We start from the raw sequence: 19,803 nt of genomic DNA, 5'->3' as shown, positions 1-19,803 counted from the left end.
ATAAATGATTGAATTAATTTCTCATCTTTATTACGATGATGATGATGAGATTAATCTTCTAAAACGACACAGTATTATATTAAACTTCACTTCCAATATTTTAATCACCATATCATTGATTTGCATGCATTTGATTACCGTTCCCTTGTCGAACACTCCAGTACTTAACATTTTGGCCTTTTTGTGAAGCGTTTTATTATTTCTTAATCCACATACGGCTGCTTTTGTTAAAGTAAAAGCTGTTTATATGATTTTTTCTAAAGACTTTCTAAAATAAGCTTTTGGTAAAGTTCGTATAGAACATTACATTTAGAATATTAAATCTGCATGGTCTGTATGATACCATCAGTGGAATTCATGCACAGCTATAGATAATTAGACAATTTAATAATTTATACAGAAGATTACAGGAGCCAGACATATACCGATGGTATACTTTATGATATATGAAAAAATTATACAAATATTTTATACAACGCATGAGATATTTTTTTAAAAAATCTATATATATATATATACACACACAAAGTGTTATTTTTCTAGATGAAATGTTTTCAGAACTTATCTCTCTAAATTTTATTTTTTAAGATAACATGTACCTAAAAAGATATCATGAGTTGATAGAAGATTTAAACAAGGTTTAAAAAATATTTAAATCTAAAAATACCTATCAAATCGTCTTAGTATAATTTTATAAGCCCTTAAAAAGCGCTTTTAATTTTTCTACCTGTGATTTTTCCAGACTCATCAATACTAAAAGATAAGCAGTAGAGAATCTAAACCTGCTTTTCGCCACTTTGTTTTTAATTAACATCATCGATCATTCATCAATTAGTCACCAACCAAACTTCAACTTTTTCCCACAATTCATGCGTCCACTGCTTGTTTATTTTATAATTTTATATTACATGATTGATTGACCCCAACTCAATCTTCGTTCTTCCTGATTAATTCCCTTGGCATGTTCATGACATGCATTGCAAAAATTCTAGTGGTGCGTTACTCGCAGAGTGCAATCATAGGATGGGGAAATTTTAATTTATTCCGTTATTTTATATGTTTTTACCGTATTTGCCACTTAAATTCAATTGATATTATCATTTCGATAAAAAGAAAATCAAGGGAGCATTTGACACGTAGACATTGAAGATTTTTCAAGAAAATCAATTTAAGAGGCCAAACATTATTGCATTTCATGTCAAAAGATTTCAAATATCCGAAAATCTAACTTTTTTTGTTTGTAAAGATCGCAATGTTAAACCATCTTGCCAACGTGATCCGAGCTCACTTAAGAAAATAAGATTATAGAACGTTTAATGAAAAGTTATTTTTTAAAAATTATTTTAAATTATTTTATTGTTTATTTATTATTTAAAAAATTAATAAATGAAACACACTTCTATTAAAAAAAAAATTAGTTTGGTTTTCAGAATTTTTTTTTATTTTAGATGGAATGCACTCTCTAAAAGTTATGAAAAATGAAAAAAAAAATATCATGTTATTTATTGATTATATCAAATTCAGTCCTTGATATTTTGTCTGAATTCTTTATTTATTTATTTTTATTTTTTTTCTTATAATTTAATTTTTATATCAACTCTAATTCTTATTTTTTATTCTTATTTGTTTTGCTCTTAATTGAGATTTTTTTATCATTTGATTCTCTTTTTATTTGTTGTTATCTATTTTATTTGAAATAATTTATTTATATATATATATATATATATATTTTTTTTTTAATTATATCATCTTTCAACCTTTTTACTTATCAGATTTATTCTTTATTATTTTAATTTTTTTTATTTGAAATAATTTATAAAATTAGATTATTTTTTAATTTCATTATCCTTTAACTTTTTTTATCTGTTAGATTTGATACTTATTTTTTTTAATAAACTTAAAAAAATATCAATAAAATATTTTTCAGCTTATTTTTCATGGTATAGTCAAATATTGAAAAATATTTTCCAACTTATTTTTATAATATAACTATATATAAAAAAAATAGTTTATTTTTTAGAAATCTACTTTTAATGTAAATTATCTTTTTTAAAAAATAATTTTCATTAAACAAACAAAGATTCATTCATAATCATTATCACTGGTTTGAAATCCAAATGACTATTACCCAAAGCCATCTAAAGTTTAGTATAAAATTACAATGTAACTCATTTTATATTTAAGTAATGTAATTCAATCACATTCAATTTCTAGAATTCAAAACAAATTGGTAGGGATATTGTAAATGTAATATAATAATTTAAAAAATTATTTGTGGTTGTTTTCACTTTTCATGTTGTTTAATACCGCAAGTTTTATATTTTTTAAAGTTTTTTTTAGATTTTTTTGTATTTATAAAAATATTAAGTTGATAGCTTATTAGATTTTTTTTTAATTATTTTGATATTTCAAAGTTAAAAATAAAAAAAAAATCTCTTAATATATATCCTCAGTAAAAAAACACATGGCACCATATTAGTAAACAGTCACTATCATGTTATAGTACTTGCTTGGATGTTTTTGGTTAATTTTTTTTGTTTAAAAAATACCATTCTAGTAATTGATTAATTTATTGACGATTGGTGGGTTGCATTTAAAGTCCAAGCATAGAGATAAGACACGAAGACAAGACAGAAAAGCCACCATTGAACTGAAGTTACCATACAAAAATAGCAGACAACTATGCATAGGAAAAATTGACGATACAGATTTACAGTGGTTTGGTGTGCGATGGTAATCATCGCCTTTCATCTTTTTTCTTTCTTCTTTTATTTTTAAATTTTATCCCAACAGTCATGTAGACGGCCATATAAGTCTCTTCGTGGTCCTATGGGTGCAGCCATCCATCTGAGTGGTATACGGTGATTGCAGAATTCAGATGCTTCAACAAACTAAGACTAATGAAAGATAACTACGTCGTCTGCCACTTGATTTCCAGAGTGATCGAAGGTGACCACTCCGGCGATATATGTAAAATACTTTCCTCTGCAAGTCTCCCTCATGAACTTGAAACTATAAAACGTAAGAAGCGAACTCAGTTGTGATACCCGGAGGGATGGCATGACGATATCACTGGGTTATCCATGGAGAATAAGACAGAAAACAAATAACAAAGCACTAGTGGGGGTTCAGTGGGTCAATGGAGCGGGTGTTTTGGAGGTGTGGAAGTGGGTCCTAGACGGGGTGTCGTTTGTTCTGGGTGAGAAGCGCGCGAAAACAGCGCGAGAGCTGTTTCCCGATGCACTAGACATCAAAGCTCCATTGCCAGCCCCCACGATTCTCCATGCTTGCTGTTTTTCTTTTATTTCAGGTGGGTCTCACTAAAACCCCGCATCACATCAAAGGTTAACTCCTTTGATGTTGACTCTCTCTCTCACTCACTATGCACCCATGTGGTGTCTGGGGTCCATGAGAACCAAGAATTTGAGACAGAGAGGGGACTGTTTTGGGGTCCTCTCGGTGCCATAATATACTCAAGACTACTAGCCAAGTAGCCGAGAAGAAGAGATTTGTGTAGTTGGAGTAATTAGATGGTGGGAGTCTATCAAATTGATGTGATGTTTATGTGGGGCATTCTATTTATTTTGTATGGCCATGGTTTAATTGGATCCGGGGTGTTACTGGGAAAAAAAAAAAAAAAAAAAACTCAGACATCTTGTTCATCACAATTTATATTATGCTTAAAAGGTCCGTGTGGGGAACTCGAACTACTTTAAGGATAGAACAAATAGAGTAAAATATCTGACAAATTATTCCCAGCTTAAAAAACAAGGGATCTTAATTGATGTTGATCTTGCAAACTCCATTTCTGTATTCTGGAGACTGTTTATTAATCTAAATAACTATTACCGCTGTCTGCGGGCAGACCACATTTTATTCTCCTAATAATTAGCAAACTGAGAAATAATCTGTTTAGGTGTTATTCAGTTCATTGTATTGTGTGACAGTGGAACAACGGCGCCAATAATGCCCCTTGAATTATTGGCTATCAAAAACAAAAAAACCCTAGAAACTGTGAAGCCACCCTCGGCTCTCCATCCATTATAGTAAATATCTAAATAAAGAAAATGACTCCTCGGTATAGGGTTTGAGGGCGACTGAAAATGGGTTTCTCAACTTTCAAGTTTCAATCGATAAGATAGTAGAATCCCGAAACATATCACAACGGACCCAGTTGGCCAAGAACTTCCATGCCACCCCCTCACCTTACTCTTTTAACCTCAACATAACTCGGTGCTCCTCTATCTTAATGGCCGTCGTTAGGAGACGTTTGTAATTTATAGTCGTGATAATAGATGTTTTCAAATAAAATTATATTAAAATAATATTTTATTAGCTTTTATAATTTATTTTCACACCAGCGTATAAAAGAAGACATGAAAACACAAAAGAAATTCAATTTTTTAAAAATATTTTTACGTCGCGAAAACAAAAGGTGACCTAGGACGCACTTTTACACCTCGGCAACATTTGTCCCGTCAAAATAATTGCGAGAGACCACCTGGGCTAGTCTAGTCTTACTCACTGGGCCTGTTATTATCTCGGCGGTGCTATTGTAGTCTAATAACTAATGTTTGGGCTGTTACGGTTCATGAATTATATATAACACTCCTTTGATATTTCGAAGGCCGAGGGCTACAGTTGTGAGCATATCTATCTGTGAATTTGATAGGTTATGAATTGTGAATTTATTTTTATTTTGTTTAGAATTATTTCAGCTTCAAAGTTCTTATTAATAGATTTTCTATTCGATTTATTTAACCTAACAAAAAAAACTTTTTTTTTTGCTGGAGGGGAAATGAAAAGTAATTAAAATTTAATGGTAGTTAAAGGTGCCTAACACCGGGTTGCAAGGGCACTAAAATATAATCCATGCATTAGGTTCTTCTCTAAATGTAATTCCTATTAATTACTGCATAATAGTATCCGTTTCAGAGAAGAATAGAACGACGATAATAATAGCATCTCAGTGATAAAAGTGCGCAGAATTACCCAGTAATGGCAGATTCCTTAATCAACTTGTGACAGCTATGCTATTCTTCGTGAAATAGATATACCAAGTAGTTTTTTGAACATCAACCGAATGGCGGAAACTGGAACCTATCAAAGGATTTTACAAAAGACTAGCCATCTAATGGCTAAGATCTCTTGAAAAACTAAACTGTTGTTCTTTGAGCAAATGTTTTTGTTCTCATCTCTCGGCCCATGAACGAGTTAAAGCATTAAGGATGCTGCCTTAGCTTCAGGCTTTAACCTAGCAGAGTAGCCAGTTTTTACCCACCTGCTAGCAACGCCCACCTTTGTCTGTGTATTATGTAAGCTGGCTCATGTATCAGAAATATGGCTTGCCATCAAATGGGGTGGGCTTGGACATGGTGAAGCTTTTTTAATTTTTCAATCTTCGAACAACAATAAGCTTTGCCGCTTCGGCATTTCAGCACTCATCCGCATATCCTTTACATATCATTCGTGTCTGCTTGCACTCGAGATTACACAGAACAAACAATTAAAAACCAGTAAAAGATGATACAAGACCAAACGATAGTTCAAACGCATGCTCAAATAGTACAACGAACAACAGTAACACGACCAGCATGGAATCTTTACTTCTTATTCTGAATGTTACATTAGATACAATAACAATTGTTTCTTTGTAGTATTTGTATTGATATACTGCAAACAATCATGACAAGCTCCCAAATTCAGCAAGCGAATGTTGTTGTTCCTTTCTCTTCCACAGAAGTTTTTTACAAGTACACACACGAATGACACCGGTCATAGCTTTTTATTGAGTGAAGAGACAATCAGAGGTCTATGGATACCACCAGAGGAGAATCACCCTTATCGACAACAAATGTTTTCATGATCTTCTTGGAAACGGTTTCAATTTCCAAAACGTAGGTTCCATGAAAGCCTCTAAATGCAAATTGTCCTTGCTCGTCAATACACCCGTGAGTACGAGACAGCCACTCTTTTTTAAGAGCAAGGTATCTTTTACCAGCTTCATTGAGCTCACCTTCTGCATTAACCAGATGTGCATTGTCTCGGCTCATGAACAACTCCCAAAATCCCCAAAGCATAATGCCATCCACTGCAGGATGAGCATATGCTTCTCGAAGCATAACTTCCAAATCATCACCCCTAACATGTTCATTAACAGAAGACACATCAAGCTCTGTAAACCATATTGGAAGACCAAGAATACCCAATTTATCAAGAGCAGAACAAACAACAGGACCGACTGGACTATCTATATGTCCTTGAATTCCAATGCCGCCAACAGGCGCACCTTGTTCTTGCAAATCAAGAATCTGTTCAATGTACTTTTCTGGAGATGATCTCGTGTCACATCCATCCTCAACATGATAATCATTCACAAATAGCATAGCAGATGGATCTAGTTGATTTGCAGTCTTGAACATGTTTGCTCGGATATCTTTACCTAAATGATCTTGGTAGAATGATCCATGGAGCATCTCATTGTTCACATCATAATGCCTGAACTTCCCCGTGTAGCGTGTTAGAAGGCCTGTTAGACGATTTTGAACGGCTGTCATCATGTCATTTTTGTTCAGTGCTTTGATCCATTGCTGGACTGTACCGTCCACTTCCCAGAAGATACAATGACCCCGGGCTTCTATGTTGTTCTTCTTACACAAGTCCAACATCTCATCAGCATCGCTGTAGTTGAAATTTCCCTGTTGTGGCTCTGTCCAATACCACTTCAACTCATTTCCAAACACAGCCCAATTGAAATTTTTCACAAAGAAATTAACAAAATCCTCGTTGTCCAAGTTCGTCCTGCTCATGCATGACCCAAAAGGAAAGCTGTTCTGCATTTGCCTGACTTTGATGAAAGTTCCAAGCACACTGCTTGAACCCCCTCCAGAAAATTTTAGGGTGACATCACGCTTTCGGATCTGCATCAATACTCCATATCAGAAACAAAAACAAGACAGTGAATCAAGGAATATATACATTCATGTAACTAAAGAAAGGGGGGAAATGTTCTTGGTTCAAATAGGTTAACGAATTATGTACATTTAGTTGCCAATTGCAACAACAGTATCCAATGAGGCAAGGATAACAATGCCCGTTATTCTGTTACTGTGAAAGCAATGCTAAGTACAGAAACATATGAAGAGAGCGAGAGCTGTGTATTTTGTCGGGCAACCCTCTGGATATTTTACTAAAATGCTGCATTTTAATCATTAAAAAAAAAGGCTCAGCATGCACTATTTGAATATTTAACAGGGGTACAGCAGTGTAACGTTTTCAATTGCAAGGAAAACCTGATCTGTTTATGGATCAAATCAATGTAGGGACTTCACAGAGAGTAGCTTTCCCAATGTTACCTATTAAGGTTGCACAAAAGCTGCAATATACTATCAACACAGTTTGACTCGTGGATAACCTTGTGACATGCTTTTGTTTTATTCGTTTCATTTAACTTTGATCAAACACCAAAAAATATATAGCTTGCAAATTACCTTGTCAGTCTGCCTCCTCAAGTGTTTGAACCTTGACTCTCTGTCCACTGGGAAAATCTGAAGTCCGGCAAGCATTAAGTCTACACCTGCAGCTGGACCTTGGACATAAACCATGACCTTTGATGGTTGCTTCTCAATTCTAAAGGACCCGCCGATTTCATGCCATCTGTCATCATTAATCTCAACTTGTCCTCCATTGACCCATTGACTGTCAACACCGAGTGCAACATTCACATTTTGAGGGCCAGTTGCCCCGGAACCAATCTTAACCCAAGCAGATACCTGGTATGTCAAAAGGAGTTTTAATTTATCAGTGATCATCTGTGCAGGTCCCATCCAAGTCTGAGTGCGTTTGGTTACAAGGATGCAGCGGCCACTTAACGGTTCATGAGGTCCAAGGGAATCTCTTGCCATTGGGGGAAGTATGTGTGGTGACCCAGTTGCAACAGTAAGGGTGCAATTGCCAAGAGGAAACCAACTGTTGGTTCCGTCACTCAGATTGCTATTTTGAATAATATTAACTCCAAAGGCAGGGTTCTGCAAAATGAAAGCTCACTACTTCAAACCATTTGCATGCATCTTAATAATTCACACATCAGAAATATAGGAACACATTATTCATCCATGCCTAATGCTTTAAACCCTAGTGATTCAACTTCAAATATCCATTTAGCAAAAGTTCTGATGCAAAACTAACAGAAGAAAGTTCAAATGTTTCCTTAAACAACCAACCTCAATAACTGGAGGAGGAGAGGGTGCGATTTTCTCTGCATGCTTCACAACAAAACTATTGACAAGAATATCAGTGCCTGCAGGTGGACCTTCTATGTAAATGACAACTCTTTTAGGCGAACCATTTAGAAGGAACTTTCCCTGCAACTGCACCCAGTCCTTATCTGTTGCCTGCAGACTAAAAATCAAACCAGAAAATGCAAAGATGATGGTCATTATCAACCACTAAATATGGAGAAAATACTCGCTTGTTCTAAAGGAAGAAAAAAGGTAAAATTTAACTATTGAATAAAATTTAAAACCATCCGTGGATATGTGGGAGATCAAAACTAAAATAATGCTACAGGCAGAGATTCCATAGTTGACAAAGAAAACGACAGCTATCATCTACTGGAGATCAAAAGCAGAGAAGAGACTAACTTGGCAATGCCTATATATTGCTCTCGGAGATTTGGTGTTTGGACCCATAGAGTAGCCCGTATATCAGCACTAGTGACATTGTTACCAAATATACGAACTACAGCAGTAACCTCATAAGCAAGCTTTCTCTGCACTCTTTCAGTTATTTCCTGCTGAATTCCATTCCAGCTCTGTGTGCGCTCTGTTGCCGAAGCAAAAAGTTTTCCAGACAAAGGGACAATTTTACCATCTGCCATTGAGTCATGTATGACAATCTTGCAGCCTCTTCCAGACCAATTATTCAGACCATCGTCGAACTGAGGGTTCAGAATAATGTTCCCGTCTCCATCTCCAGAACAGGGTCTTGCATTCTTCCAAAATAAAGAGGAAGGCAAACATTCCAATACTTGTCATTAAGGAATTATAATAAAAATGTTAAAAGTGGATGAGGGATGTTGCTTATAAAACAGAATTGGATAGAGAATAACTTGTGGACGTCTTTAAGCAACCACACTTGTATGTATTTAGGGAACTGAAGTTAAATTGAGAAGTAAAAAAAGATTAAGATGAATAATTACATTGCACTCGCTTGGACAGGAACAAGTGATAATTACTGATTCTATAAGCAGGTCCACCCCTGGAGCAGGCCCTTCCAAGTAGAAAACAACACGGTCAGGCATGGTTGCTAATGAGAATGTGCCTTCCAATTTTTCCCACCCTTCCTTTGACACTGAAGTTCTGCAATGGCAACAACTATTGTTAACATACTTTAATTCTTTTATTAAAATAAGAAACACAATAAATGGAGTTCCAAAATCCATTACTTTCCAACAGGCAAATAGCTCGTTGCTGAATTTTGGTATTCCAGTTTCAAGGTTGCCAGCACATCAGTAGGGTACTGGACAAGCCCAGATACTCCAACACGTGCGGAAATGGAATAAGTGGAACATGGAGAAATTCGGCTAGTAATATCTTGCTCCAGGCCCTGCCAGCATTCCTTGCGATTCGACACAACAGCATAATTACCACCAGGCTTTGTTGAAAATCCTGAGTGACCTGAGTCAGCTGAAAGCACAAAGCCGTCGCAGCAATTTGGATGCCAGGAATATAGTCCTCTGGAAAAATCATGGTTCAATATGATATTGGGAGCATTGCTATTGCTTGAATCAATCATGTTTTGGCTTACAGTCTGTCCAGAAGAGCTTAAGTTGATGAGCATATGTTGGAAACTTCAAATTCATTAAACTATTTTACAAGTTGAAAACTATAAGAGAATATTTACATGCTATGTAAGCTCAGGTTAAAAGACCAAAATTCCTTTTACTTCCGAGCAGTACTCAAACAGAAGTAAAATCAGAAAGCTGAGATTCTAAATTAGCCAATACAAATGAAATCAGGCATGAGCTTTCAATGAGGCTTCATATAATTGTAAGTTTGAAAAAACAGCTTTAGTTTTTGCTCTTTTCGAATTCAAAATCAGAGTTTAAAGCCAGCATTTAAGAAAAGAAGAAGAATATTTGAAGGACACATGACATTTGAACAAACAAAGAACAAAATTTCAGTCTAATGAAGCAAAAACTTTTGTACAAAATCCAACATTAAGCTCAAAAAACAAACTTCCCACTTAAATAAATCTATAACTAATCGTTTTCCTCTATGGAAAACAAAAATCCATTTTCAGCATTTCATCGAATAGGCACACACACTGAATTTTCCAATAAAAGGACATCGCCAAAATGGCATTTCTATAAAAAGCACCCCCGCCCCCCCCAAATGGCCGACGACTAGCAAGATATAACATTCAACTACAAGAAAAAGAAGATCATAATAACAAGATCGGAACCAAGCAAACCCAATCTAATGAACTTTAAACTATCCCAAAAAACGGTAACGATCAAAGTCATACCTCGGAATGGTCATTGCCGTTATTATTCTGTTGGGTCTCCATGTTTGCCCTAGATTCCTAATAACACAAATACAACAGTGGGTTTTTTATTTGAAATTAATTAAACATCATTAGTTTCCCATTTATTGCACAAAGAGAGCAGAAATGCGGTGGTTACCTGTTGATTTATTGCACAAAGAGAGCAGAAACGGGGTGGGTACCTGTTGATATTCTTGCTTGAGATTTGTCTTGGTGGCTTGGCTGTTGAAGCAGCAAGTCAAAAACCTCCTCATTTTATACACACCGTTTGGAGATTTACAAGTGAAGTCTACGAAACGCGCGGCACCAACTACAGCAAACAACCAATCAAATTTCTTCTGGCAAAACCCTTTAGCTTTTTGCCTCAGTTGTCTTTTGTCGGGGTTTTTCCATCCCCAGGAAACACGATCTATAAAATTGTTTTAGTCTGTTTCAGATGTTATCTTCTCTGTAAGGCTACTTCTCTTGTGCTAGAATTGCTTTGACTTGCAGATTGGGGTAACCACACCCCCATTGCTCTGGTTTTAAGTTTGGACATGTTAAGTCCCTCCTTTTATTTTAAACAAATTTGATGATATCTTTGATTAAGTCTTTGATTACAAGGCAATTGTTTTTTAGATTTTTGTTAAGTTAGGTGAAGATGGGTTTTCAGTACTGACTCTAATGGGGAAAACTGATTTTGAAGTTAGAGGTCTTGTTGCTATATCATGGAGGTCACTGTGCTGCTCAAGGAGACGGAGCCAATTCCAACTTCATTTTGCTGTACATAAACAAGTTTTTCCCAGTTGCAATTTTGACTCCCTTGTGGCTTGGTCGGGTAGAGAAATCCAACAAATCTCAAGGCACAATTCTCTTTTTGACATAAATCTTATACAAGGCCCTACAGTGTATCCTGCCACATAAGTTTTGAGTTGCAATTAATTATCTGACAAAGCAAGATCCATAGAAAAAACATGTTTGATAAGATCACGCAATTTATTGTTTGCCCGAGATATTGTAATGGTGAACCGCTCAACGTAGCCAAAAAGTCGGTGCAGGTTGTTGATACTTAGCAGTCTGCAAATGAGAAAACCTTCAATTCTAATTCTAACCTTCAATGAGTGCTTCTCTGTTTAGAAAATATCCCTTGTGGTTGTGGACAGCGATGCTTAATGTCTACAAGTCAATGGACACAACTAGTGGGGACTCACCCTGATCAACAACGAATGTCATGTTAACTTTCTCTGTGGTGGAAACAAATTCCACATTGTATGTCCCATGGAATCCTCTAAATCTGAATTCTCCTAGCTCATCAATATGTCCAGAAGCATGAGATAGCCACTCTTTCTTGAGGGAAAGGAATCTCTTACCAGCTGCATTGATTTTACCGTCTGCATTCACGAGGTGTGCATTTTTCCTGGACATGTACAACTCCCAAAATCCCCAAAGAATCACACCTTCAACTGCAGGATGTGCAAATGCTTCACGAAGCACTACTTCCAAATCATCTGCTCTGACAAACTCGTTAGGACAAGACACATCAAGTTCAGTAAACCAGATTGGAATGCCTAGAGTGCCCAATTTATCCAGAGCAGAACAGATAATTGGTCCAACTGGAACATCAATATGACCTTGGATACCAATTCCTCCCACTGGTGCACCTTGTTTTTGGAGGTCAAGAATTTGTTGTATGTATTTCTCCGGTGTTGATCTGATGTCACTTCCATCCTCAATGTGATAATCATTCACAAAGAGGGTGGCGTATGGGTCTAGTTCATGGGAAGTTTTGAACATGTTTGCTCGGATATCTTTTCCCAGTCGATCCAGATAGAAAGACCCGTGCAGCATTTCATTGTTCACATCATAGTGCCTGAACTGTCCCTTGTAGCGTGTGAGAAGGCCTGTTAGGCGATTCTGAACGGCAGTCATCAAGCCACTTGCGTTCAGGGATCTAACCCATGATTGAATTGTGTACTCCATTTCCCAGAAGATGCAGTGACCTCGGACTTCTATGTTATAGCTCTTGCACAAGTCCAACAACTCATCAGCATCCCTGTAGTTGAACTTACCTTCTTGTGGTTCTGTCCAGGACCATTTTAGTTCATTTTCAAACACAGCCCAGTTAAAACTTTTAACCAGGAATTTAACAAACTTTTCATTGTCCATGCTCGTTCTGGTTACACATGATCCCAAAGGAAAACTATTTTTTATCTGTCTGACTTTAACAGAGTTGCCAACTGTATTGCTACTTTCTGATCTTGAGAATTTTAGAATGATATCACGCTTACGTATCTGCATGATCACAATGATTGGTTTATTAGAGAGCTTTATATTACTATAAGAATGCATTTTGATTATGAATTCAGTTATTTCCAAACACAAGTAATCAATTGAGAGCACATCACTAAGTTTATATTAGCAGTTACCTTATCTGTTTGCTTCTTCAGGTACTTAAACCTGACTTGCCGGTTTACGGGGAAAATTTGAAGACCAGAAACCATTAAGTCAACACCAGAAGCAGGACCTTGGACATAAACCATAACATTAGACGGTTGCTTCTCAATTCTAAAGGACCCACCAATTTCATGCCAATTGTCATCATTAAACTCAACTTCACCCCCGTTGATCCACTGGCCATCCACACCAAGGGCAACATTCACAATTTGAGGACTAGTTGCTCCAGGACCAATTCGAACCCAGGCAGACACTTGATATGTCAAGTAGAGTTTTAGTTTATCAGTGATCATTTGCGCAGGACCCATCCAAGAATCTGACCGATTAGTTACCATGATGTAACGGCCACTTAAAGACTCATAAGTTCCAAGAGAATCTCTTGCCATTGGAGGAAGCACATGCGGTGAACCAGTTCCAACACTCAAGGCACAGTTACCGAGAGGAAACCAACCTGTGGTGCCATCATCAAGATAGCTGTTCTCGATTATATTCCCTCCAAAAGTAGCATTCTACAAAACAAAAACACATACAAATTTTAATCCTGAAAACATAGAATTCAACACTTGAGAATGCATGCATGTTGCTCCACATATGAATAGGTTGGTGATAGATAGTTATTGTCGCATGTCATGCATGTTTGATCAATCGTGTGTGAACAAAATCTGATCAACCTTGGAAAATGGTCGTGCTGAAGCAGGAATTTTCTCAGCGCGCTTCACTACTAAACTGTTAACAAGAATATCAGTGCCTGGAGATGGGCCTTCTAGATATATCACCAATCTTGAAGGGGTTTCGTTAAGAAGGAACTCTCCCTGCAACTGTACCCAATCTTTATTTGTTACCTGTGAACTGCAGAACAAGCCAATTTCCTCAAACCCCGAGACGAGCTCCTTATTTCAGATATGGTGCAAGTAAAACATAGCAATATAGACAAGCAGATCTTGCATTTTTCCTAACTACAGAATATTCAAACTCGTGCAAATACCACTAAAATACATCATAAATTTGAACTGAATCTATTTAACATCAGGATTTATAGCACTGTTGATATATAGCAAATGGTAACCAAAATTGAAAACCAATTAGTGGGAGAAGTAAAAATATCTATACAAAAAGTAATGCAGTGTCATCCTCTGAGAGTAGGTGAAAGAGACTAACCTGGCAATGGAAATATACTGTTCACGAAAATCAGGTTCTTGAAGCCACAATGTGATTTGTACACCAGCACTGGTGTCATTGTCAACATATATTCGAACCACCGCAGTAACTTGATATGCAACTTTTCGTTGCACTCTTCCAGTGATATCCTGCTCGATTCCATTCCAATTTTCTGTCCGATTTGTTGCAGAAGCAAAGAACATCCCTGATTGCGGAAAGACTTTTCCATCTTCCATGGATTTGTGAAGTTCAATCTTGCATCCTTTCCCAGACCAATTGTTAAGGCCATCCTCGAATCTAGGATTCAATATGACGTTGTCATCTCCAGCACCCACAGGGCCTGTGGTTGTGGCCTTTTTACGAAAGACAAAGGAGCGCAAATGTCAGAAATTAACGAACATGTCAATGAGGGGAAGGTGGTCTATATCCTCCAAATACAGAGGAATGCTCCCTTCCATAGACCATGCATGCATGCATTGCATTCAAGCACAATACAAAGGAGTGCAGGCTTAATTAACTAGTGAATGACATGTAGTCCGTTGATCCGGAAAACGAAATGTTATTCATGGGTTGTTTCACACCAGGTCATGACATGTAGCTTCTCTAAAAACAAACAGAATCAACAACGAAATGGGAATTAGGGATTTAGTTACCTGGTAGACAGGAATTGATTCCGCAGAAAGACCCAAATGCAAAACCACAACGGAAACAAGAGCGAGAGATGAAAAGTGTATTTCCATGAGAGAAACTGAACCCGTGGCCTTCCTTCGAGCGATTCCATTTGATGAGAATTTATCGTTTAATGGATGGAAGAGAGCAAGCGATGGGCAAAACGTGAATAATATTAAAAAAATTGAAGAAATGGATGATTATGATGATGGATTAAAAGATTTGTTTGGGAAGCATGTTCAATGTTTGTTTTGTTCCGAGTGACTGTCAGATTGTTCGCTTTCCAGCTCTCGATTCTCCACTATTAATAAGTGACAAGAGGGTGAGTGCCTGCTTGCCAACAGAGTGCTCTCTCTCCTCCCCCCTGTACTGCCTACTGCCTGCTTGCCAACAGAGTGCTCTCTCTCCTCCCCCCTCCTCCCCCCTGTACTGCCTACTGCCTGCCTGCCTGCGTTGCTTCTTGGCACCGCGCTGCTTTCTAGCATGGAAAAATTTATAAACTTAAAATTTGATGGCTATTAAACAATAACTTTTTTTTACTAATAAATTTATATGTATTTTAATTAATTTTATAAATTTAAAATTAATAATTATATAAATTTTTAATAATTTTTAATTTTATAAAAATTGAATAGATGATCTTTAAAAAAACAAAACTCTTACTAGCTTAGGTATACCTTTTAGAATTTATTAAATAATAACTTTAATATATTATGGTGATTTTTTTAATATTAAAATTTATTGTGTCAACCTGAAGTGATGATTAACTCCCACAACACATTGCTTGTGGAATGACAATGTTATATTTTTGTAAATAGTAAATTAAAATAAGTTATAAAATTAATTTTTAATAAATAAATAAATAAAATAAATTAACTTAAAAAAAAAAAGTAACCCAATGGAACTCGTAAAATTCATGGTTAAGGTCATAAAAATAAGATTATTGAATAGAAAGTAATTTGAAAAGACTTTAAATTTTTAATAAAGTCAAATGTTAAAGGATGAAATTAAAATAAAATTAACAAAAAAATCCACCTGGGTCAATTTAGAAAAACCCACTAAACTCGTATTTTAGGTTATGAAATCAGAATAACTTTATACAAAACAAATAAAAAAAATTGAAAAGTTCAAACCAACTAAATCTTAAATGATAAATTTTTTTTAAAAAAAAACTTGATTAAACATGGATTAACTTTCCAAACTCGTGGTACAAGTCATGAAACTAAGATTACTCTATAAAAAAATACAAAAATTGATCTTTAATTAATTAAATGTTAAATTATTAAAAAAATAAAAACTAAATATAACATGAGAAATAAAATTGATATTCCACCTTGATATTCTTTACCAAACAAGGCAAGATAATAGTAGAGAGGAAAGAGAAAAGTGCGAGGAGAATAAAGAAAAGAATAGTGGTTGGCTAGAGAGACAAAAGTTGCTCCTGAACCAACTTATGCCATTAGAAAATGAAGGCCTCGTTGTGGCGATTTCAACGCCATCAGGAAAAGCAGCATTTGGAGATCGATGGGCATGAGTGTGGGCAACTTGTGTTTTTAAAAATTAATATTTTTTTATTAAAAATTAATATATTTTTTTATGTTTTGAATCATTTTGATGGATTAATCTTAAAAATAATTTTAAAAAAATTAAAAAAATATTATTTTGATACATTTCAACATGAAAAGCACTTTTAAAAACAATCACACTTCTAAATAGGCCCGCCACAATTTAAATTTTGAGAAGTGTAGATTAACTGGTCAGACCTTAAGTTTTTTTTCTAAATATTATCAGTTCGAGTTCCACAAATCTCAGGGCTAATAGAGGCTTATATGGTCGTTAGCTTCAGGACCCGTGAGATTAGTCGAGATATACATAAACTGACTCGAACACCCACATTAATTAACAAAAAATTACTTTTACATATTGGCACGAACTAGCTGCTTTCATGTTTTTCACACAGTTTAGTCATTAACCTTGCAAAAAATGGGGGTCAACATTTGTTTTAATTTCAATTTTAATCATTGAAGTTTTAATTATTTTAAATTAATAAAACTAAATTTTATTTTATCAAACCAGCTATTAATCAAGCATCAAAAAATTTTCTCCACATCATAAAATCCCTATATTCAGCCAATTTAAAACAAAACATCAAATCCAAATTTTTTTAAAAAAACTCAATATGAAATGATTAATTGGAACAAATTTTGAGCAATAGAAAAATTGAAATGAAAAAAAAAAAAAAAAGGGAGGCTAAACATTGCCCACTGCCCGCTCAAATTAGTTTATAGTCAAGCAAGAAAATGGGGTTGAATACATGTCTCAAAATTAAATTTGATTCTCGAAAACTCAATTATATATGAGCCAGAGAGAATTGAAAACATATTATATACAAGAGTAATTTAATTTAAAGATTTTTATTGATTGATAATGTAAAATGTACTTTTTAAATAATAAATGTAAGATAAAAAAAATAATTAAACTATAAAAACTCGATATGATATAATTTATGATGATTTTTTTTTTAAATGTACATAAACACGTAGTTTTCAGATCCGGCCAGGTTTAAGGTCCGGGTTTCGGGTTTTGACCGGGTCATCAGGTCAATTCTTTTTTTAAATTAAAACGATGTCGTTTTAGTAAAAAAAAAAATCAACGGGTTTTTGACTGGGTCACACCTGATTTTTTCTTACCCTATTTTTTTCAATCCAGCTAGATTCCAGCCCCCGATTAACTAGATTTTGGGTTGATCCGATGGGCCGGGCAGATTTCAAAATTATGCATAAACAGAAAAGTTGTGATGTTTGTACATTATTGTGATATAAGCGGCCAATCCACGAACAACGCGTGTGGTCGCATCATAGGAGCCATGCCCTTTTTCAAACTTTTGTATAAAAATAAAAAAGCATCCCTTATATCAATGTCATTTCAATTAGAAATTCGTACAAAGCCCAAAAAATGTAGTTGTTATTCTATATTGATCCCCTTTTCTTTGCATTAAATTTATTAAAATCCTTGGGAATTTGTTTCGCCTTCCATGGAAGGTAGTTATTTTATTATGACCATATTATTTTTTATTTTTTATCTCTAATCTGCTTCCATCCTTGCAATTTTTTCACACTAGCCTTCTAGCTCATTTTGCTTTAATTTCAGTCCCAGGTAAGCTTATTTGTACACCCAATTTTACAAACCAAGTATATATATATATATATATATATAGCAGTTATGGTTTAAAATATTTTTTACTTGGAAATGTATTAAAATAAATTTTTTTTATTTTTAAAAAATTATTTTTAAATTAACACATCAAAATAATGTAAAAACATAAAAAATAATTAATTTTAAACAAAAATAAATAAATAAATTTAAATTTTTAAAAAATACGGTTTCAACCGTGTTCTCAAACATATCTTAAATATCATGCCATGGTGTTGGATTTTGGCCCAAAGGCTTCGAAGCAAAAACCCAACTAGTGGGCAAAAAAAGCTTATATGTTTGCAATTAAAATTATATTTTATATTTTTTTTAAATCATTTCAATGTACTACCATCCACGATGGAAACATTCATCTCCAAGTAACTTAGCGTAGTTGAGTATCCAACTCCAGCACGTGATGGGGTATTATACACAACATTAATGTAATTGCAAAATAATATTTGACCGGAGGTCAGCATGTAAGGGAGAGAAACATCTAATCAATTTCTTTTTTGGACAAGATATGTTCTAGAGAGTAAAAAGCCTAAAGAATCAAAGTATCAAACCCTACATACAGGGACGGAGCTAGAATTATTTGTTAGAGAGGACCATAATTAATATAATAAAATATAATATTTATTTTATTTTATTGTACATGAGTTGTAAAAAAGCCCTGCATAATTTAGTTTTATTCAAATAACTTACTATAAATATATAATAATCTTTGTATAAGGTAAAATGTTCAAAGAAATACCAAATTGAGTCAAAGCAATGAAGTTAATTTCATCTTCATAACATATTCATCACTTTAATGTTGTTGGTCTTTATATCTATCAAATATAAACATACAAAGTATATAAGAAACATTAGCTAAAACGAAGCATTATTTATGTTCGCTAAACTTTGAAATAAAGCAAAAAATAATAAAGAACTATTCTCACTAATTAACGCGGGTTCTTTGTAAACTGAGGCGCATTGGAGTTGCTCAACCATAACTTTAACATTACACATTGGAGTTGGTTCACTAGGCTGCGAGTTATCAATATTTTTTTTGAAAAAAAAATCAAATTCTTCTTATTTTGTTCATGGTTCAATCTAAAATCAAAACATATATCGTGAGAAAAAATTGATAATTTTGGTGATTCTGCTAAAAATAAAACATAAAAAAAATCAAAGTATAATCAAAACAAACCAATAAAATATATCTAATTAATTAAAAAAAACACTATAACAAGAATTCAAAAAACAATTGGTAAAATTAGCAGATCTGAGAAAAAAATAAAGCAAAAATGATAGAATTATATATAAAAAAAACCTCATCAAATTATTAACAAACATCTCAAAACAAAATAAAAATAGATTTTAAATTTAAGTTACCTTGTTTTGTTTGATGAAAAATAAATTAATTGATGGCTCTGCTTCAATCTTTCCGTTGAAAAATTTTACTTATGATTTATATTTATATTTTTGTTTTTGACCGGCTGCAGAATTTATTGAGCAAAGTAATAATTTTATCTTTATAGGATTTATATTAGGGCTACGTAAATTAATTTTAAAAAAATCAAATTAAAAAATCACACTTAATTACAGTAAAAAAACTCACCTTTGTAAAATAAAAAACCTTCTCCACACTTAATTACCTAATAATATATATATATATATATATATATATATATATATATATATATATATATATATATTAATGCTGCTTTAAGAGAATCATATGAATTGCCAGAAAGATACGGGCATACATTATTTAATAATCTAGTGAAAATGGAGGGAATCTGAAGTGAACACTCCACTACT

General features: G+C 34.2%; 2 protein-coding genes across 3 annotated transcripts; both read right to left on the bottom strand.

Annotated features, from left to right (window-relative positions):
- Positions 1-5,576: 5,576 nt before the first annotated feature.
- Positions 5,577-11,135, bottom strand: LOC7472627 (endo-1,4-beta-xylanase 1-like). 2 transcript variants are annotated; one of them, XM_002301097.4, is made up of 8 exons: positions 10,685-11,135; positions 10,528-10,584; positions 9,446-9,810; positions 9,200-9,359; positions 8,643-8,992; positions 8,223-8,400; positions 7,491-8,027; positions 5,577-6,920 (listed from the first exon to the last, which is right to left on the bottom strand). In XM_002301097.4, the coding sequence occupies exons 2-8, from the start codon at positions 10,567-10,569 to the stop codon at positions 5,805-5,807; spliced, it is 2,748 nt and encodes a 915-aa protein (XP_002301133.3). In that variant the 5' UTR covers positions 10,570-10,584; positions 10,685-11,135; the 3' UTR covers positions 5,577-5,804. The 2 variants fall into 2 exon arrangements, with proteins under 2 accessions (XP_002301133.3, XP_024450739.1); XM_024594971.2 differs by having other exon boundaries at positions 10,728-11,135.
- A 151-nt stretch (positions 11,136-11,286) lies between these two features.
- Positions 11,287-15,195, bottom strand: LOC18096263 (endo-1,4-beta-xylanase 1). The gene is made up of 5 exons (XM_024594972.2): positions 14,790-15,195; positions 14,137-14,489; positions 13,650-13,827; positions 12,951-13,487; positions 11,287-12,816 (listed from the first exon to the last, which is right to left on the bottom strand). The coding sequence occupies exons 1-5, from the start codon at positions 14,874-14,876 to the stop codon at positions 11,701-11,703; spliced, it is 2,271 nt and encodes a 756-aa protein (XP_024450740.1). The 5' UTR covers positions 14,877-15,195; the 3' UTR covers positions 11,287-11,700.
- Between the last annotated feature and the right edge of the window lie 4,608 nt (positions 15,196-19,803).

Source organism: Populus trichocarpa, chromosome 2 (assembly GCF_000002775.5).
Source record: "Populus trichocarpa isolate Nisqually-1 chromosome 2, P.trichocarpa_v4.1, whole genome shotgun sequence".
Lineage (NCBI taxonomy): Eukaryota > Viridiplantae > Streptophyta > Magnoliopsida > Malpighiales > Salicaceae > Populus > Populus trichocarpa.
This window is presented reverse-complemented; position numbering and strand designations above follow the sequence as displayed.